The sequence below is a fragment of the Nannobrachium achirus genome (genome assembly GCF_963921795.1).
Source record: "Nannobrachium achirus genome assembly, chromosome: 11".
Taxonomy (NCBI): domain Eukaryota; kingdom Metazoa; phylum Chordata; class Actinopteri; order Myctophiformes; family Myctophidae; genus Nannobrachium; species Nannobrachium achirus.
Genome location: NC_137820.1, coordinates 41,999,895 through 42,019,608, shown reverse-complemented (window position 1 = coordinate 42,019,608; position 19,714 = coordinate 41,999,895). Strand labels below are relative to the sequence as shown.

The window sequence follows — 19,714 nt, the reverse complement described above, 5'->3', positions numbered from 1 at the left end:
CCATAAAAATGCTAATATACAGCATACGATTTGTGAAAGTGACAAACGGGCTTCACAGTTATGTCAGGTGTGTTCATATGCTGATGGTGATGCGATTTCAGATCAATTGCCCCCCCCCCCCCCCCCCCCCGTCACCAAAGCTTCGAAGTTCGCCCGATTTAATCGAACAAGCTTCGATTTTGAAAAATGCAATCGAAGGTCAGCCCTAGCACAGACGGCAGTTGTTTTATGACTAACAGACACTTTATTTTTTTTACCTTCCCAGTTAGGTCTGGTTATACGGAAACGTCAGCAGAACTTAGTCCCGGAACATCACAGGTTCTTGAAAGTTCTGGGTTCTGGTTCTAATTCGGCCCTGTAGTGGAAAAGGGGCTTAAGTGTCTCCAACAGGGGTACTACAGGGGGGCCGCCAATATTTGTGTTATTTGTTTTACTTTAACCACTTATAGCGGATCTTGTCGAATGGCTATTGCTAGGTCAGCAAAATAAACATTACAGAGGAAGCATATTGTTGGTATCGAGCAGACACCTCTTATACCCACACAAAATCCTCAAAAGTGACAGATCTGCAAGCGGTGTGTTTCGATCATAGCTTCGCAACAGCCAGACTCTCCCAGGGGAGAGTCTGGGAGCCGTCCATAGACGACTCATTACGATGACGCAGTTACTCACTTTGACTGACAGGTCCAGTCAGTAGCCACCAGCGCATCAAAACATCATTGGCAGAACAGCAAATACGTCTTTTCCGGACAGAAATTCCAAAATGCAAACTGTTGTTCTTTTTTAAGTTCTGAGATGCCATTGATTTCAGCTAAAACGCTGTTTAATGCAGCTTTTATTCACGTTTTTTGAACTCGCGTCGGTTATGCGGGCTGCCATGTTTGTTTACAAAATCTGAGCAGTGCAGCAGCCGCTCGACCAATCAGGAGCGGTGTGAGGCGGGTCGCTCCAAAATGCAGCCCTTTGATTGGAAATTAGAACATAAGTTCTCATAAGGATACTCTATGGGAGGGACACCAGACCGAGAAAGGAAGCACATTGGTGATGACGTAGCTCGGGATGGCCTGGAAGGCTATTTTCAATCATGCCGATTTGCCACTTTTGAATTTGAATCCTGAAAAGTAACAGTTTTGGACATAATTATGAGACGATATCAATTAAAAACCACCATGCCGGTGTTTGAACTCACTGTGGTCTGGAGGCTTCAGCCTGGTCCGTTTGCAGTTTCTCTCCACCCTCCACCTCCATGGTGCAGTAGACGATCCTGTTGGGTGCCACGGACTTCAGCCCCTGCACCTCCATGATCACTATCTGGACAGACAACAATGGCAAACATGATCACTATCTGGACAGACAACAATGGACAACATGATCACTATCTGGACAGACAAACAATGGTACACATGATCTAAAACGGTGAAACATGTCCGCGAAGCGTCTATTTTCCATGCTATCAATAGTGCTTTTCCAATGTTTCCCTCCCTGTTGGTAGCCAGCCACATATATCCACACTATTGTGCTACATAATCACCGAAGGGCAGAGATCTCTATATATGGGCATAAAAGGGACACAGACAGACATATACAGAGATTTCCATATATGGGCATAAAATGGACGCAGATAGACAGATATCTCCATATATGGGCATGATATCTTCATAAATGGACACAGTCAAACAGATGGTCAAAACGGGCCACCTGAAGGGCAGAGATCCCTGAGTATCCCAGAGTATAATGGAGTTTGCATTAAAGGGCGGGGCATTCATTCCCTATTTACATCGTTCCCGAGTTGGCCATGTCGCCGACTAGACGGCGACCGAAGGGCGGCCGAGCTTCTAGTGTATTTAATTATGAGCAGCATGTGTGTGTGCACTGCAGCCTGCTTGTTAGTGTTCTGTGATAAGATCTCTGAACCTGATCGTCTGCTACCCAGCGTTGCCAGGTTTTGTTTGTGAGAGAGAAACAAGCAAGGGGTGTGTGTGTGTGGGGGGGGGGGGGGGGGGCTTCAGATCTTGGCAAGTGGCCAAGACCTGAGGCTAAGTAGAACGTGACCCAAGTGCCTCTCAGACCTTAACTCATATGCTGCCATTTAACAATACCTTCGTACTCTTTAACTGCCATTCGTCTCCATAGACTTCCATGTAATTCATAGTGCACGGATCATGCACACCCATGCCTAGATAATGCACCACGTGTGTCCACATTGCTCACAGCTTTCAAACAAAAAAATCCGAATGGAAATCCGTTCAGGCATTCATGAGATAGCAGCCATTATGTTTTACACTGTTGTGAGCTTGGAGGTCTGCTACCTGAGTTGTATGGGGGTTGTATGGGGGTTAAACAAGCAATTTCGCGATCGCTATCATGCCTACTAACGTTTTTGGGGTCCAAAAAAAAAATTTTGAAAAAAAAAAAAAAAAAAAAAAAAAAAACTTTTTTTTTTTTTTTTTTTTTTTATTCACGGGATTCACGGGCGTGGCAGGGTGGGACAACGGGATTTTTAAGGGATTCACGTTTTTGGCAGTTAATGAGTTAATGTCAACCCCTGTTGTAGATCTGCTATTGTCGCTATTTGAAACTGTTTGAAAGTGGCTAAATCTGTGGTTTTCATGAATATTTAACCAATCAAAACAGTTTAGGACTATAATAACTTCATTGGAACATATTTTCTTCTTTAAGGGGGTCCCTGTGGCTTTGAAAGGGTTAATACTGCCTTGCGAAACTATGTTTTAGCTCACAGAGGTTACTTGCGCAAATATACATAAAGTGTGTATTAAAGGGATATTTCACTTTCAAACATGTTTGGGGCATTTTAACATCTACCCAGGGATTTTTTTTAGCACCCCAGGCAGTTTTTAATGTGCTTGATTCAGTATTTAGATATTTGAGATTAATTTCATCACACACACAAACCCATTGTAACTTGAAACTCCATTTTAACCATGGCAGATTAATTGAAATCATATGTCCTTCGTTCTGGTGAATCTATGTATGTTTGACGTACGTACGTACGTTCCATCTATCCATCCATCCATCCATCCATCCATCCACCCACCTACCCACAAGAAAATGAACCCAAACATGTCTGAAATATGTACTGGGCTGTAATAAAATAAAATAAAATAAACTCTTAATCCTCTTTAAAACCCTGTTAGCAAGAAAAAGGGAATGTGGGGGGAGTGTAATAGAATGCAGGGAGAAGTAAGATACATAAATACAGAAACTGCCTATAGTAGCAAGTGTAAAGTGCATTATTATTACAATCCATTATTATTCTTACATGTCACTGCCTGTACCTGGATGAGTATGTGACAAATACACTCTTGATTCTCTATAACCGTGTACTCACTCAGATATGAGGGAGCCGAGCCTGGCACTACACTGCTCACGTACTTGTTGTTGTGGTGTATAATTTAGTAGGATTTCAAGCATAAAATGTAAGCTGCACTTCATTTGGGGGTGAAAGTATGCCAAGTGGAATCTATTTGTCTTTTATCCAAAACAAATAGGCAGAAAGCGCTCTGAAGAGGAAGTAATGCGCAGGGGGGAAAAGTACAAGAGAGAACAAAAAACAGTCCTTGATATAATATATCAAGCTCCAAACAAATGTTTTTCTTTTCTCATTCGCAAAACGTATATAAAAGCTATATAAATGGTGAATTTATATAGGTGCTTTCCCCAAGGCACATTAAAATGTGCATTAAATTCACTCTCACACACACACATACACTGATGGCAGAGGAAACCATGCAAGGCACCAACCTGCTCATCGGGAGCAGTTAGGGGTTCAGTGTATACTGTAGGGGTGTAACAATACATTTTAACAACAATGCGATACGCATCACGATACATGGTTGCCGATACGATACATGGACAATATTGCTTCATTCATGGCGATACGATACGATTTGATTAGATAATTTAAAATCGATATAGAAACTATTAGCAAAGAAATTAAATCTGTGTGAAACGTGTCAATAGTGTATGTGTTGAAGGGAAAAATCTATTATTATGGATATAAATAAGTAAACACCGATTCTCTGGCAAATACATTATATTTCAACACATATGGACAAACCCGCACCTTGACATGAACACAGAGATTACACACATTTATCGATAGACCAAGAGTAACTATATGGAATGGAAAAGTAATTAAACCTCTCTTTTTCATTTTCCTTCTTAACACTTATGGTGCCTACCCCAAGTTTCCAGAGTTTGTGTATAGCTGTGCCAAGCCAGAGTTTCCTGAGTTGTCCGTTTTCTTTTTTAGTTTTTTGCTCTCCCTACTCTCCTTACTTCCACCTTCTGGTTTCGGCATGATCGCGATCGCGAAATCCATGTTTGACTCTTAGAACAGCCCATGGCAGCTCCCATGGCATCCATGTTTGTTTACATTTGAAGAAAACACTATAGTCTATATCTTTTGAATGCCTGAACGGGTTTCCAAGCAGATTTTTTTTTGTTTGAAAGCTGTGGTGTGCACACGTGTGGTTATTATCCGAGCATGACCCGTGCACATCGTGCACATTAAAAGGTAAGAATCTAAAGATTCTGGCAATGGAAGACATTGAATCTAAAGATTCTGGCAATGGAAGACATTGAAGATTTTAATACTTGGCAGCAAGCAGGTTAAAACCCCTAGTTCAGTGTCTTGCTCAAGGATACTTCAACACTAACTCTTGGGGGAGCCCAGGATATTTTAGCAAATTCAACATAAAAAAGCGGAACCAGGGCAGGACAAGGCAGATAGAGCCTGCTGGTTTGTCAGTCAGGGACCAACCAGAAGGCTAACAAAGGGTGAATTCCAAGTGCTTGCCACACGTCACACACACACACGTCACACACACACAGACACACCTCCAGCGTGAAGGAGAGGACCACGTCGGACTTGGAGAGGATGTCTCCCTCGTCGCCCATGTCCAGGAAGGAATTGTTCATGGGCGTGCGCTTGAGCTTCTGCTTGAAGTCGGCTCCTCCCTTGGACACGGGCAGACTCTCCAGGTTGGCCATGAGCAGGTTGACGGAGGAACGCAGCTCCTCCACGTACATGGCCTCCATGTCGGGGGACACCAGCTGGGGATAGCGCCTCTCCTGGAGGGTGATAAGAGGGCAGTTCAGACTGTATGTCACAGTGTTTTTGAGATTCAGTGAGATCAGGAGACCAGGAGCGCTCGTTTTTTGGGCGCGAGGTGGAGCAAGCGGTGCCTCCTTCCGGGGACTGCCCATAAGTCCGACATCTCATTAGTCCTAGAGGATTAGGTTTAGGCATAGTTTTACTGAGGTTAGGGTTATCATTCGCCAGGTTAACATTCACCAGGTTAGCATTCACCAGCGTCTGCACTTGGCAGCTTAGCAAAAACCAGGTTAGGTTTAGGCATAGTTTTACTGAGGTTAGGTTAGGTTTAGGCATAGTAGCATTCACCAGGTTAACATTCACCAGCATTGGCAGGTTAGCATTCACTATTGTCGGCAGGTTGGCATTCACCAGCATCGGCAGGTTAGCATTCACCCGTGTCAGCCAGAATTAGCATTCACCAAGTCAGCATTCACCAGTGTTGGCAGGTTAGCATTCACCAGGTTAGCATTCTCCAGCGTCGGACTAATGGGTCGTTGGAACAATGAGGCGTTGGACCATAAGGTGAACAACAAGCGCTCCAGTCTCAATCTCACTGGTACCACAAAAACACTTTAACTCTTATTCTGCCAATCCAGAACTAGTTCGGGATAGTTTGGACCTTATTAACGTTCAGGGTGCCAATCCCGAACCTTTAAAATTTTCGAGCCGGGCTGCCGGCCGTCATCTGTTTACACGGCCCGCGAGAGCGTCGCGCCGCCGATATTTGCCATCCACTCCAATGCAATCCAGGATCTTTAGAGCTCATTTTCTCTGTTCTATGCATATCCATGAGGTGTGCAAGGTTTAATCACGGCTAAATCACAGAAAATAGGGCTTCTAAAATGCTTGGTAGCCAATAGCTAACTTCAAGCTAACTTCATCCTGTTCCTGTTCATGCACAAAGGAAAGTGTTCAGGCGCGTCATGGCTGCGCACGGCTTGTGCATATACAGCGTATGTCTATGGTGGATTCTATGGCCATTGGGCGCCCTCTAGTGGTGATTCTGGGCACTGAAAGGGTTAACAAATGCACGTATATAGCCTATCTACACGCTCACAAGGCGTTGATCTGCTATTTTCACACTATTTATCTGTGGAACCGAGTCAAACTTCATGTAATACCTCAACTCAAATATGATTATTTCATTTCATCATATTTACAAATATGATCTCCAGTTCAAATATGGTTATTTTTGCGGGTCCTGGCTTGAAAAGGTTATCTTTTGTTATGGCGTGATAACACCTACTGTACCTTGGCCACCCTCTCAGCGAGCTGGAGCCTCCCATCCAACTCTCTACGGATCTGCGCTGCCTGCTCGTCCACATTGTCAAGCTGGAGGAAACAAACAAAGAAACAGAACAGGGTCAATAAAATCAATCAAAAAGCTGAATGGAAGAAGAGAGAGAGAGAGAGAGAGAGAGAGAGAGAGAGAGAGAGAGAGAGAGAGAGAGAGAGAGAGAGAGAGAGAGAGAGAGAGAGAGAGAGCAACATGACCAGAGCTAAAGAGTATACAGCACTGTAGGGATAATCCAAACAGAAGCTGATAGGACGAAGGAGCAACCACTCAACACTTAAGGGATTTCAATCAGCATCCGCGGATTAGAATAGACATTGCTCAACTAATGAGAGAATAAGCAATCATTTCAATCATACAATTAGCTCTTGTTTAATTCATTCCCACTGTGTGTTATGCGTTGCGAGCTTGTAGATCTTTTACTTTGGATATTTTTTTTTGAATTTTAATCCTGAAAAGTAACAGTTTTGAACACAATGAGGTTTCCACCCGACAGAGACGAGTTCATGCCTGTTCATGTGATGTCTTCCTCATACCTACTGTCAGGCCCGGATTTATATGACATGAGGCCCCTGGGCAAGGGGAAATAAAGAGGCCCTCGTGCGCGCGCAAAAATTCCACCTCCGGTCCACCTGACCACCGTGACCTCACCTCCGGACCGGCCCGTGCATAATCTGACTGTGCATTGGCTCATTGGAAGGGTCTAAAGCGGATACATGCCTAATACATTTTTTGGGGTAAAAAAAAAAAGTTTTTTTTTTTTAGGCCCCCCTCCCCTGAGGCCCCCGGGCGCGTGCCCACCCTTGCCCAATGGTAAGTCCGGCCCTGCCTACTGTAATTGTTTCTGTCTGATTAGCTTTCCAGTCCGTTCAACTATAGGTTCACACACAGAACACATACACCACAACATGTCAATGCACCCAGCACAGTTCATTAACTTATTAACCCCAATTACAGCAGCCTCGAGGCAAGCACCTCGTGGCCTACAGAACAGTGATTCTCAAAGTGGGGTCCTCAGAGGTGCAAAGTAACTAAGTACATTTACTCAAGTACCGTACTTCACTACAATGTTTAGGTATCTGTACTTTACTTGAGTATTTCCAATTTCTAGTACTTTTACTAGAGACAGCCTGATTCATCTTTCTTTTCCCGTGTCATCACAGCTTCAAGTAAAAAATGTGAGTACTCTTTCCACTACTGGGGGTCCTTGAGGGGGTTCCCCCAGCGAAAGTAGTTAAAATATTGTCACAATCATTGTAACCACTTTATCCATTCATACACTGCTGTTCAAAACTATCAGAGGGACAGACTCACCGCTTGCATTTCAATAGGGCTTCCTGCCAGTGCAGTGCTCGGTAAAGGAACAAATCAGTAAAGAAAATAATACATAAAAAGACACTCTTTCCAAATGGCATTAATGCTCAGTCTGCCATTTATTGACTGACAATTAGTTCCAATTTGCACGAGCCATTGTGTTAGGCGATTAAGACTTCCTGATCGACACGGAACATTAGTAATGCATGGATAATGATCAGATTAACCTGCACAGTATATGTACTCTCAGGGGCGTCAGTGGGTGGGGGGGGGGGGGGGGGGGTGGGGGGGGGGGGGGTGTGACTGAGTTACTGAGGCCTAAGGTGGAGGGGCCTTAATTATTTTATACTTTAGCTATTGAAAAACAGCAGATATACAAGCTCACAGCTTGGCACCAAGTGCTGCGCTGTGAGCTTGTAGATCTGCTATTTTTGAAAAGTTGTGAAAATGTGTGCAAATTTTTGAATATTTTTTAAAGCAACCATTTGCAACTCAAATTTTGCTTCTGGGGGGTCCCTGGAACTACATATTTTGAGATGGGGGTCCATGGCCAAATACATATCATTTTGGGGTTCCTTCACATGAAAAAGCTTGAGAACATTTTCAATAGTTAAAGCTCAAAATAATGCGTTCCCAGTCTAAATGCGTTAAACCCCCTCCTCCTCCTATGAAGAACATTCATGGGGGGCCCGCAGTGAATCCTTGTACCCAGGGCCCAGAATTTTGTGCGACACCCCTGTGTACTCTATTGATCTCAGGATGTGCTCCTCCACAGCACTAGGCCATGCATGGTGTCACGCTGAAGAAGGCTCAGCCAAGGGTTCATTATCTGAGCGTGGCCAAACGAGCACCGCTCCCCTCCGATGTGTTGACCCAGGTATACTTGCACTGTACGTGACCTTCATCAGACCAGTGCTGGAATATGCTTCACCTGTCTGGGCCAGCACTTGATCCAGGAACTGGAATGTCTGCAGAGAAGGTGCTGCCACATCATTTGGGATACTAAAATTATCGATTTAGTTTTAGTCATAGTTTTTTGAATAAAATGTCATTTAGTTTTAGTCATATTTTTCTCTTCTGAAATGTTTTAGTTGACTAAATCTACAGTTGATTTTGTCGACAAAAAAATATTTTACATTCAGAAAATAACTGATTTAACTGCAACGCGCTTGCTTGTAGATTGTAGATCTGCCATGTTCTGAGCGCAACACCCGGGCACAACCAAACATAAAATGACTTGTCTTTTAGTTCTACTGGATCTCTTCTCCTCTTGTTTTTATTTGTTGACAAAATTGTTAATATATTCAGTCTTAGTCATCATAGCTTAGTTTTTATTTACTTTCCATTTAGTTTTCACCAGTGAAAAAAGGTAGTCAACGAACATTTTTCGCCAGTTTTAGTCGACAAAATCAACACTAATACCAACCAATTCCTTACCTACTCTGGAGGTGAGGAGAGGAGGCCACTCTAAAGGCCCACGCATACTCCACATTGAGGTGAGTACCAACTCACCTTTTAGATGAGTTGCTACTCACCTAAACAGTGATTAAAAAAAATGTAAATCACTTTTTAGATGATGAATATGCCACAATCTGGCGGAGTCAGGTTAAGACATGGTGGCAGAACCCTAGCCTAGCTCAGCTAGACTCTATCTGACTGCCATTGCTAACACAAGGCAGCAGATAGGGTCTAGGGCTGCTCAGCTCTGTACATTTCTCTCAGCACCCAAGTCGTGAGGGAACCAACTTGGGCCCAGTATGCAAATGTAGGACAGGCATATCACATTTTCTCTGATTGGTTGTAGGGGAGGGTGTATCACCTTTGCTGTTACGTTCCACTGTGTTTGTATCGTTCCAAAGTGGGTTTCTTGGGCTACTCTGATAGGTTGTAGGTCTAACCAATAGAGTTCATTTGAATAGTTTTTGTAACTGCCTCCGGAATAATTTTTTGAATGGTGGAGCACCAGACTATATCCACGCATGGTATGATATTGATATTGTCTGGCTATGCGAGGCTAGAAGAACACAACATAAAGAGAAATGGTGGTCTCTCTCTCCATCTTTTTCACCCTGTTTCTCTCCCATAGAATGGAGGTGGAGGCAGATGTTTGAGTCCAGCAGTACATTTACATTTTTACAATTTACAATACTTTTACTTCTACTCCACTACATCTCAGATCCAAATGTTGCACTTTTACTCCACACAAATGATTTGATAACTTTATTTACTACTTACTAGTTACTTTGCAGATATAAATTATAGTATTATAAAACAAATACATAAACCTCTGTAGCCCTATTTTATACTTAGGCTACTTTCAAACATTTTGTACTTTTATGTACATTTTGATGCCAACACTTTTGTACTTTTACTCAAGTACATTTTGAATTCCGGACTTTTACATCTAACAGAGTATTTCTATTTTGCAGTATTGATACTTTTACTTAAGTTAAGAATGTGAGTAATTTTTCCATCATTGGCTGACACTGACACACTACAAAGAAAAGGGGGAAAACTGTAGGTTAAAGTCAGCCTTTGTAACCTTAGCCAAGAGGAAAGAGCAGAGGACTTAAATGAATTACAACCTGTAATTTCCAAATTCCCTCGGGATAAACGTTTATGTCTATCCATATACCTATCTGTCTAACCTCTCCTGTGCAGCAATAACCTTGGGTATGGTCTGGGCGCTGATTGAATAAAAGTTTGTGTGCGGCGCTGAAGGCTGAAATCACATGCCACCGCACGATTCATGGCTGGCACTCCAAATATCGATTTCTAGCATCCAGGGGATTGAGTTTGAGGAGAAACAACGTTAAGGATGTTTCTTTTTCACAGACCTACATTCAGATTAACTGCAAGAATGATCACCAATATATTACTTACAAACTAAACTAAAAAGATAGAGCATGTGATATTGTTTGTTAAAACATTTAAATTCTATATTGTGATAGTAATCATTGTTATAGCTAGTGTTTGCTCAGTAACAGGAGTCTCGCCGTCTTTCCGGCTCTTTGATAAACAGAAAATAAACATAATAATAATCAGGTGGGTTGCCAATTTTCAGCCAATCAGGAGAGAGTACCCACTTATCAGCTTTTGTAAGCTATTGTAAGAGTGTTCCAGATCCAATTTTGTCTGCTCATTTCTTTTGTTTCATCACTTCCAATTTCACTTGTTTAACCAGTATCTTGTGGGAGTTCTCTCCTGCTTGAATACAATTCCTATCCCAAGCCCAAAAATGAATGTTCTGTTTACTAAAGTGTTAGAGAGACAGGGAGACAGACCCCCTGATGCAGAAACAACACCAGGATGCAGCAGCACTTCCACACCAAGTGCCTTTGTTAACACATGAAACATAATTGGTTTGGCAGAGGCGCCAGCAACACAGAGGTGCTCCTCCACTAAAAGACATTGTGACACTTTACTGTCAAGCGTGGTTGTTCTGTTTGTTAGGTCTGTGTGTGTGTACGTATGTATGTAAGTAACGACAGAGCCATCACTCACCGAGAAGAACAATCATCAATTCACCATCATACAATCTGGACAGAGGTATTGCCTCTGTCCAGATATCATACAATCTGGACAGAGGTATTGACAGAGGTATACTCTGTCCATCATACAATCTGGACAGAGTATTGAGCATTTAAGTGCAGGGGAACTGTCTGAAAATACACATTAAAAACCAGACTTCCTGATCACGTTATCTCCCGTTGCATTGTGGGAATTGGGAGTGTTTCTCTTCAGCCGCGGCTGCCCCAGACAGCAAGCTACGGATTAATATAAAACCCTATCAGACTCGTCAAACCTGCCGACGGCACTGGGCGACATCAAAGAGTTTGATGAGTGCACCCGTCGTCGGCATCCAGTTGATGGGCATAAAAGGGATTCTATTGGTGTGGTTGCCCTAACAGGGCATCATCTGGGAATCAGATGAAGAGGTCAACTCCATATATGGAGATCTAGGTGATGATCCAGTTGTCTCAATGTATGGATATCCAGGGTTTGATGAGGTCAGTGTCGTGATCTTCATATGGATATCCAGGACAGGTGATGATAGTCAGCAGTCTTGACAGTCAACAATGTGATGTCAGAACAGGTCATCTATAGACATTGAGGCTGAATGACTGAGTCACTGAAGGACAGGATCTGCCGGTTTTCATAGTAAACTAGTTCTTATTCTCATTTCTTTTCAACCACAAGACGCAAGACTTCAGTGCATGTAAGTGCAACAGCACTCCTTCAGTACATTCCGACATGGCCCCAATTCTGTGTGGCGGTTGTCTGATGGCCAAGTTGAAGCCCATTTAAATTTAGCTGCTTATCTCTATTCTTTTTCTGCTCTTCCATTTGATTTTGTTATCGGCACAGAGAGTTCCACTAGTCTCTTTGGATTTGAGGGGGAGGAGGTGGTGGTTTCCATCAGCTCTGCATAAAGTATCTTGGATCATCAGTCTTTCAACGTGTGTCTCTAACCCTCAGATGTATATATTTTTTTTCAGGCTCTCTTTCTGCCAAACGAGCGAACCGATCATGCTCAAGTTCTGGGTACTTTCCTCTCCACTTCAAAACGGGGCTGACATCAAATGTAACATGTTGCTGTGCTCTGAGTCTGCTCATCTGTTCAACTCAGATGACCGGCAGTGGCTCAGGAGGGGGGCCGCTCTCCATTCAGACATGCTGCCATTCAGACATTAACTTCTAATTGTCTGAGTGGCAGAACTTCCATAGAGGTTAGGGTTATAGGGTTAGTGTCTGAATGGGGGATGTCTGAATGGCAGCATGTCGGAATGGGGGCATGTAACCGCTCAGGAGGTAGAGCGGTCGCCTGGGAATCGGAAGGGAGCGAACATGATCCAGTACCACGCAAATTTAGGACAAACATGGTTAAATTGTCATTCGACTACTCTGCCACCAAAATTTGGAATGCCCTGACACCATCCATTAAAGGATGTGTAACACTGGTTTCTTTCTAAATTGACCTGAAAAACATCTATCTCTTTTGTACATATTAATAATTATATGTAGTGTTTGTATTTGTTGATGACAGTATTATTTGTGTTATTTTTCATGCTATGTTGATAAATTGAGTACAAACTGTATGTGGGTTCCCATCCGGAATCAATGGGGGTACATTTACTATAATCAGATTTTTGTCTTAGGAATGCAAAAAAATACAAAAGTCTCCGTGAGTAATCAATAGAAAGAAAAATCATGTTGGCGGAACTACTCCTTTAATGTCTGACTGTACCACATGCCATTTTACATTTCTGACTAATAAAGTATTCATAATTAGCAGTTCTACAAGCTCACAATGCGTCCACCACTGCATGTTATATATATATATATATATATATATATATATATATATATATATATATATATATATATATATATATATATATGAATGTTCTTATCTGCACTCTGCAGCCATACATGTATCAACCATCAACCTGGCATCCATTGGCTCATGTCATTATAAGCACACACACACTCACGGGGTACAATATTGCTATGTTACCGTTATGTATCATTATTTATTCTCCTGTCTTTGTAGTTCTGTGCAAAGTGTTTCCATTTCTATGACAACCACAGCTCACACGAAGGCGTTAATCAAAGGCATGCCATTCCGTGGTGAAGTTAACACATGATGACGCCTCTTGTAAAACATTCACCACCAGGCACATGGTTTTGCTGTGTAGTGGAAGAAACCTTGTACTGTACTGTATGTCTAAACAACATTATTTAACACCAGTAAGACTCCCTAATCGGGAGATAAGCGACCGTCAGGTCGCAGCGTGATTTTAGGGCAAAATGTGTAGGAGCAGTGTCCAAAAATGTGGTTCAAAAAATCGGCCTGATGGTGGCGCTATATGGGACATCCATATTGATGAGATGAGTGTAGACATACTGTGTACTGATTTGTGTGATTTTAGGGCCAAATCTGTAGGAGCAGTGTCCAAAAATGTGTTTTGCAAGAATCGGCCTCATGGTGGCGCTAGAAGAGGGCCATGTGAGAAATGAGGGGTGGGGTCTCCGCGTTGCCTTGGCGGACGAATAGGTACCGGCCCCGGCTCTCCCGGACGCTCCTAGCCCGAGTTACGGCATTTTATGTGAGCTGCAGTGGAGGGGGTCCTCCACTGGGGGCGCCACCACTCTGGCATCCGTTCTGGAGCACCAGGAGTCGGTGGTCCCCGGGAATTCCCTGTGAGCAGCCCCGTTGGGGTGGTCATTTTTGCACATTTGGTCATTTTTTACATCTGGGGGTCCCCCAGGGACCTGGAGGTCCCTGGAGCTCCGGGGGTCCTTGGAGGTTGTAGTTTGGCAGGCAAGGACTGTGTGTGCAAAATTTGGCATGGATCGGGGCAACGGTTGCGGAGATATGAGCAGGGCAATAGTGTGACGTGTGAGGTGTGACAGAGACTGACGGACGGACTGACTGACTGACTGACTGACTGACTGACTGACTGACTGACTGACTGACTGACTCACAGTTTGTGGAGGTTTTGATAGTAAGTGCGACCTGACGGTCGCAACAAACAACATTATTCAACCCATTAAAACCGGGAAAGCATCCCTTAATGTGGTTGAAAATGACACAGCTGTGCCATTTATATTTTATTTTAGCATATATATTGTGTCCGTCGGGTGGAAACCTCATACAGTATGTCCAAAACTTACTTTTCAGGATTCAAATTCGAAAGTAGCAGATCGAGTTGTGGATCAGCTACTTTTGATGCTTTTTTTGTGACGCTGTAATATGATCAAGTAAGGCATTCATTTACACAAAAAAATGACATAAAGTTAAAATATGGAGAGAAGAGGTATTTGCCAGACAGCAACGACATATACCAATTACCAACATACCGTAGGATTTTCAGAAACTGTTAGGAATTGAAAAAATGGCATCTGGGTTAAAATCAGTGAAATTAGCTGAGCTTGTAGATCTGCTATTTTCACTACTTTTGTGAGACACTCTTGTATGATAACAAAGTAGGGCATTCATTTATGAAGAAAAAAAAAGAAAAAAGTATAAATATGGAGATACAAGGTTTCTGGCAGGCAGTGACGATATTCATTTTGTGCCGCCATCAATACATGTCAAGGTCTATCCAGAGCTTTGAGCATACATAAGATTTCCAGACTATTTATATTTCCTATGTAGTCATTAAAATTGAGTCAGTAATTGAGTCTGTAAGTCAAGGAGGTTCGAATCTATTAGTCAATATTTTCTATAATTTGTGCCATCAGCCAGTGCTTTAACCACTGGGATTCCCAAGGAGGGCCCTAAATGTACTTCTACTATAAATAAAAGGGCTCAACTGAAAATTCCTGTGCCAGATAATTACAGATCTACAAGCTTGTAGATCTGCCTATTTTTGCCCAATACTGTATACAGTATATGCCAGAAGAGGTGTGCTAAAATGCATTAAAACGCAAGCATGTCAGTCAGTTTGACAAAAATGTAAGACTCCAACTCCATGAAGTCAGATTACTTACAAGACAAGTATCTCAAGCAATGCTATGTAAGTTAAATGTATGGAATAATGACCTCCCTGAAAATTAAACAACCGTTATGCTTTGTAAAATGGGCCTTCTCTCAGCGCTGCCCCTCTGCACTAGCCACAGCCCACAGGACCAGACACCAAACACACACACACACGCCGTACACACTTGTAGAAACAACAAGGGTTTGGTTTCTAGACCTTGGATGCAGCCATACTGTCATTGCAGGTTTGTCTGCCCCTCGATATTTGCCTCGCTGTTTCCACACATGGACCCATGGTTGCCCAGATCGATTAAAACGAGAAAGACCTAATCAATGGGACTCCATGGAGAGAATGGACTGCCAAACAAGGAGTCCAAAAATAGCCCTGTCCATCGACACACACCAGTCATGCATGTGTGCACGCAATAACAAGCACATATTAGTTTTTTTTTCTTTTTTGCATTTGCACAAAAACAGCATTAAATGCCATATCACTGTCGTCGGGTAGAAATCTCTAATCTACATATTCGAACTTTTTGTGCTTTTTTTTCTTTTCGTAAATTAACGCCCTACTTGATCATACTGCAGCGTCACATAACACAAAAGCATTAAAAGTAGCAGATCCAGTGGTCCAGGCGCATAACACATAGATATGATATATGATATAGTACTTTATTGTCAGTTCATACTGAAATTTGTCTTACGACACAGCAGTCATGTATTCAAAACATATATACAAACATTTGTAACACATCAAGGCATACGTGACACGCTGAGTCGCGGTGCAGCCCCTGTACCAGCGCACCAAGCGTGTTGCTGGTTCGAGTCCCAATCCCAACGGCCTTTGCTGCATGTCACTCGCCAGCTATCAATCCATGTTTCCTGTCTACGTATTGTACTATCAATAAAGGCAAAAAGCCCAAAATATATTGTAAAAAAAAGTTACAAAAGTAGCAGATCCACAAGCTCGTTTTTATTTATTTTTTTAATCCTGAAAAGTAACAGTTTTGGGTATATGAGGACAGAGACGATAATATGAAAAGTTGAGCAACAACATTAACACTCTGTTTATGGCCATCTCTCTTTTCTGAAGTTTCTTCCGCTATTAGGTCCTCTAGTGTGAACCCAGCAATAAGATGATGCCATGGTGGCGATAACCACCCATATACTAATTACCGTAGGTGGTTTCATTAAAGCATCCACCTGGAAATACAATCTTACACATTGTTATGTGCATAATTATGCAAAATGTTCTGGAGAGGGACAGGCAGTTCAATACGACCTCATTTGACAAGGGAAACGGTAAGTAAACCAAAAAAATAACCATAAGCAGAACTGACATTTAATACAAAATAATAATAATCTGGACTCAGTGCGGAATATGTAAAATATTCAATTATTCCAATTCTAGTTTCATAGAACAGTGTTATTTATTTCAATTGAAATTAAAATAATGAGATTATTGAAATACAGGGGCTGCAGCTCAGTGCCTATGGCAATTTGGGGTCCTTGGCTTTCTCGAGTGGTCATGCTCGACACTGCCCTTAGGCAACTCCTTCTCTCTCGCCTTTGGCCAAGAACACAATTGGCTGGTTATGGTCAGTGGTGCAGTGCTCATTGCAAGCAGTACTACGGAGTCCCATCAGTCTTCTGAGCATGAGCAGACGCACGCACATGCAGGGATGTACATGTGTGTACCCGTGAAAAGTGAGTCTACCTCGCTTCTACCTCACGTTTCGATAACCCTACCCTAACCCTAAAGACAACCATTCACAATCTTGCCAAAGCTTACAAAAGTCTCAACAGAGTGATTTGTGAGCTGCTATTTGAAAACGTGTGAAATGGGACATTCTGCATAACGACTAACGAGTACTTTCTACTTTTGATACTTTAGGTACATTTTGATGCCAATACTTTTGTACTTTTAACCAAGGACATTTTTAATTCCTTGACTTTTACCTGTGACTGCATATTTCTACATTGCAGTATTGATACTTTTACATAAGTAAGAAATGTACTTTTTCCACCACTGAGCTTAAATAATATATCCTATGGCGTATTCTGCTCATGACATCAGCTTCAGGTGATGTCAGACATCAGTCTCGTATGACATGGGTTGTGTCAATACTGCTCCTTGTACAGGTATCTCCTTTCGTGTTTCGATCTGGTAGCATGGAATCCTCTCCAACATTTGCATTGGAGAGTTTGGGAACCACTGCCTCGAATATTATTGTAAGCACTGATAATAATTGTAGTTTACGGTATGTGTCTTTGGATCGTATAAACAAATCAAACCAAAAGCAGCACAAACAAAGCTTCCAAGAGAAAATAGCTCTCATGGTCAAAGGAGAGAGGACATTTATCTCAGAATCGCAGTCACAAAACAAATCACTGTTCATCCCATATGACAAGTTTGACAATTTGAGAAGGGCAGTTGTGATCAGGAGATTGGCAATGAGATGAACACATGGCCATAAACATTTTTATCAGTCCTAATCAGATCTGAACAGGATGATTTGCAACAAGACAGAAAAACAACTAGAAGAGCGAACACAGTGCAGGGGAGTACTAGAGGTGCGGCACCGCTCCACTAATTCAGAGCCTTTGAATAGCTGTTTGAGCTGCATGTGCGTTGTGTGCCCACACATGCATGGCCATGCACGTCTATATCCGTGAGAGTGCGTCTACCTCGCGTATCGATCAAAAACAATCATTCACAGTCACACTCTTACCAATGCATACAAAATGTTCTGTGAATTAACATGATAGGAATGAGTATCAATGGTATAGTCTTATAAGTGTACGCACACTGTGAGCTGTTCTGAAAAAGTACAACGAGAATTTTTGGATAACAGTGGCTGATGGATTCATGAACTAAATCACAGAGGTCAACAATTACTTTTTTTATTGTTATTATTATTATTATTATTTTTTTTTTTCAAATGTTTTATCCCACGGTTTTTCCCCCAATAGCAATTGCCTAAACTGTAATCCTGGGCACTGATCTCCCTCAGTCCTGGGGAGAGCGCCGAACTGAACTCATGCTTCCTTCGATGCATGAGGAGTGAGCACAGCGCTTCTTGTCACCTGACAGGGGTGCGTTTTCCCAGTTGGACGTAGTGTGTGGAAGGAACACAATATTCCAACCAGTTCCTTCTGACCAGCGGGAGGCAGTATAAAGACCAGGATTACTGCATGTTTTTTGTGAGGGAAGTCCACCCTATTACCTTGATTATTGTAAAACGCTCTGGATTAAGAGCGTCTGCTAAATGCCCAAATTATAGGGACAAGGGGAGAGCATGCAAACTCCACACAGAAAGGCCCTTTTCGCCAACCCCACCTAGGGTAGGGTATGGGCACTGATGGCACGGAGGATAGTACACGCAAACAGTGCCCCCAGCAGAAATCGAACCCGGGACCTTCTAGAGGTCTGTGAGGCGACCGCATCACTGTGCCCCCTTGACCTGTCTCTAGTAATAAAGGTGACTTGACTTGCAGTTCTCAGTCATGGGGACTGAGAACTTTTAATCCTCACCTGACAGGCGTTGTACAACAGCTGGTGCTCAAACTTCTTGATGCCCAGGATCTGCTGGAACATCTGGTACAGCTGCTCCTTGCTGAGGATCAGCTCCGACACGCTCAGATGCATCCGCTGGGGCTGGCGCCGCATGTCCTCCTCCCCCCTGTAGATGGCGTCGTACTTGGCGATCCAGGAGCTCAGCACCGTCTCCTTGCTGAGGCCGTCGATCTCGGGCAGGCTGCGCACGCGTCGCTCGATGTTCTTCTTGAAGACGTCGCGGAAGTCGCTGGCCGAGCAGCCGCCGCCCGCCACCATCCTGGTCACGCGCTCGCTCTTCAGGAAGCCCTGTGGCAGGACACAGATACATGAAGAGGATGAGATCATACTGTGGTGCAGTGGTGGACTTTCTTTCATTATTATTATTTTTTAACTTGACCAAAATGAACATTTTTCTATTGATTACTCACGCCATGGACACTTGAGACTTGAGTTCAATAATATCTTTGAGTTTTTATCGCATTCCTAAGACAATAATTTGATAACAATTATCAAATTTACCCCCATTGATTCCAGATGGGGACACAAATGCATTTGGGTCCCCATCCGGAATCAATGGGGGTAAATGTACTATAATATTTTATTTTATTTTTGTCTTAGGAATGCGACAAATACAAAAAATGTTTTACTTCAAATACTTTTTGAAGTCTCCATAGCATGAGTAATCAATAGAAAAAAAAATGTCATTTTGGGGGTGAACTACCCCTTTAATTAAAAGTATCAATACTGCAATGTAGAAATACTCAGGTGTTCAAAATTTCTATTCGGTGAAAGTGCAACAGTATCGGCATCAGGGCTGGGTCTCGATTAAAAAAATCTAGTTCAATAGAGGCTTTGTAATTAATTAATTGAAATTAATCACATGTTTAATCACATATAAATATATATATTTTTTATCAATTAAACACACATTTTGGTATACGG

The 19,714-nt window shown here is 42.5% G+C and overlaps 1 protein-coding gene across 2 annotated transcripts in view; it reads right to left on the bottom strand.

The window, feature by feature from the left end:
* Positions 1-19,063, bottom strand: part of cadps2 (Ca++-dependent secretion activator 2) — a gene marked incomplete at its 3' end in the record, with an annotated part of 155,352 nt that extends 136,289 nt beyond the window's left edge. For both annotated transcript variants that reach the window (XM_080736548.1, XM_080736549.1), the window contains exons 1-4: positions 18,749-19,063; positions 6,371-6,451; positions 4,861-5,094; positions 1,190-1,311 (exon numbers count right to left, since the gene is read on the bottom strand). In XM_080736548.1, coding sequence (XP_080592674.1) covers positions 1,190-1,311; positions 4,861-5,094; positions 6,371-6,451; positions 18,749-19,048 — 737 coding nt within the window. In that variant the 5' untranslated portion in view covers positions 19,049-19,063. The remainder of the gene's footprint in view (positions 1-1,189; positions 1,312-4,860; positions 5,095-6,370; positions 6,452-18,748) is intronic.
* Positions 19,064-19,714: the final 651 nt, after the last annotated feature.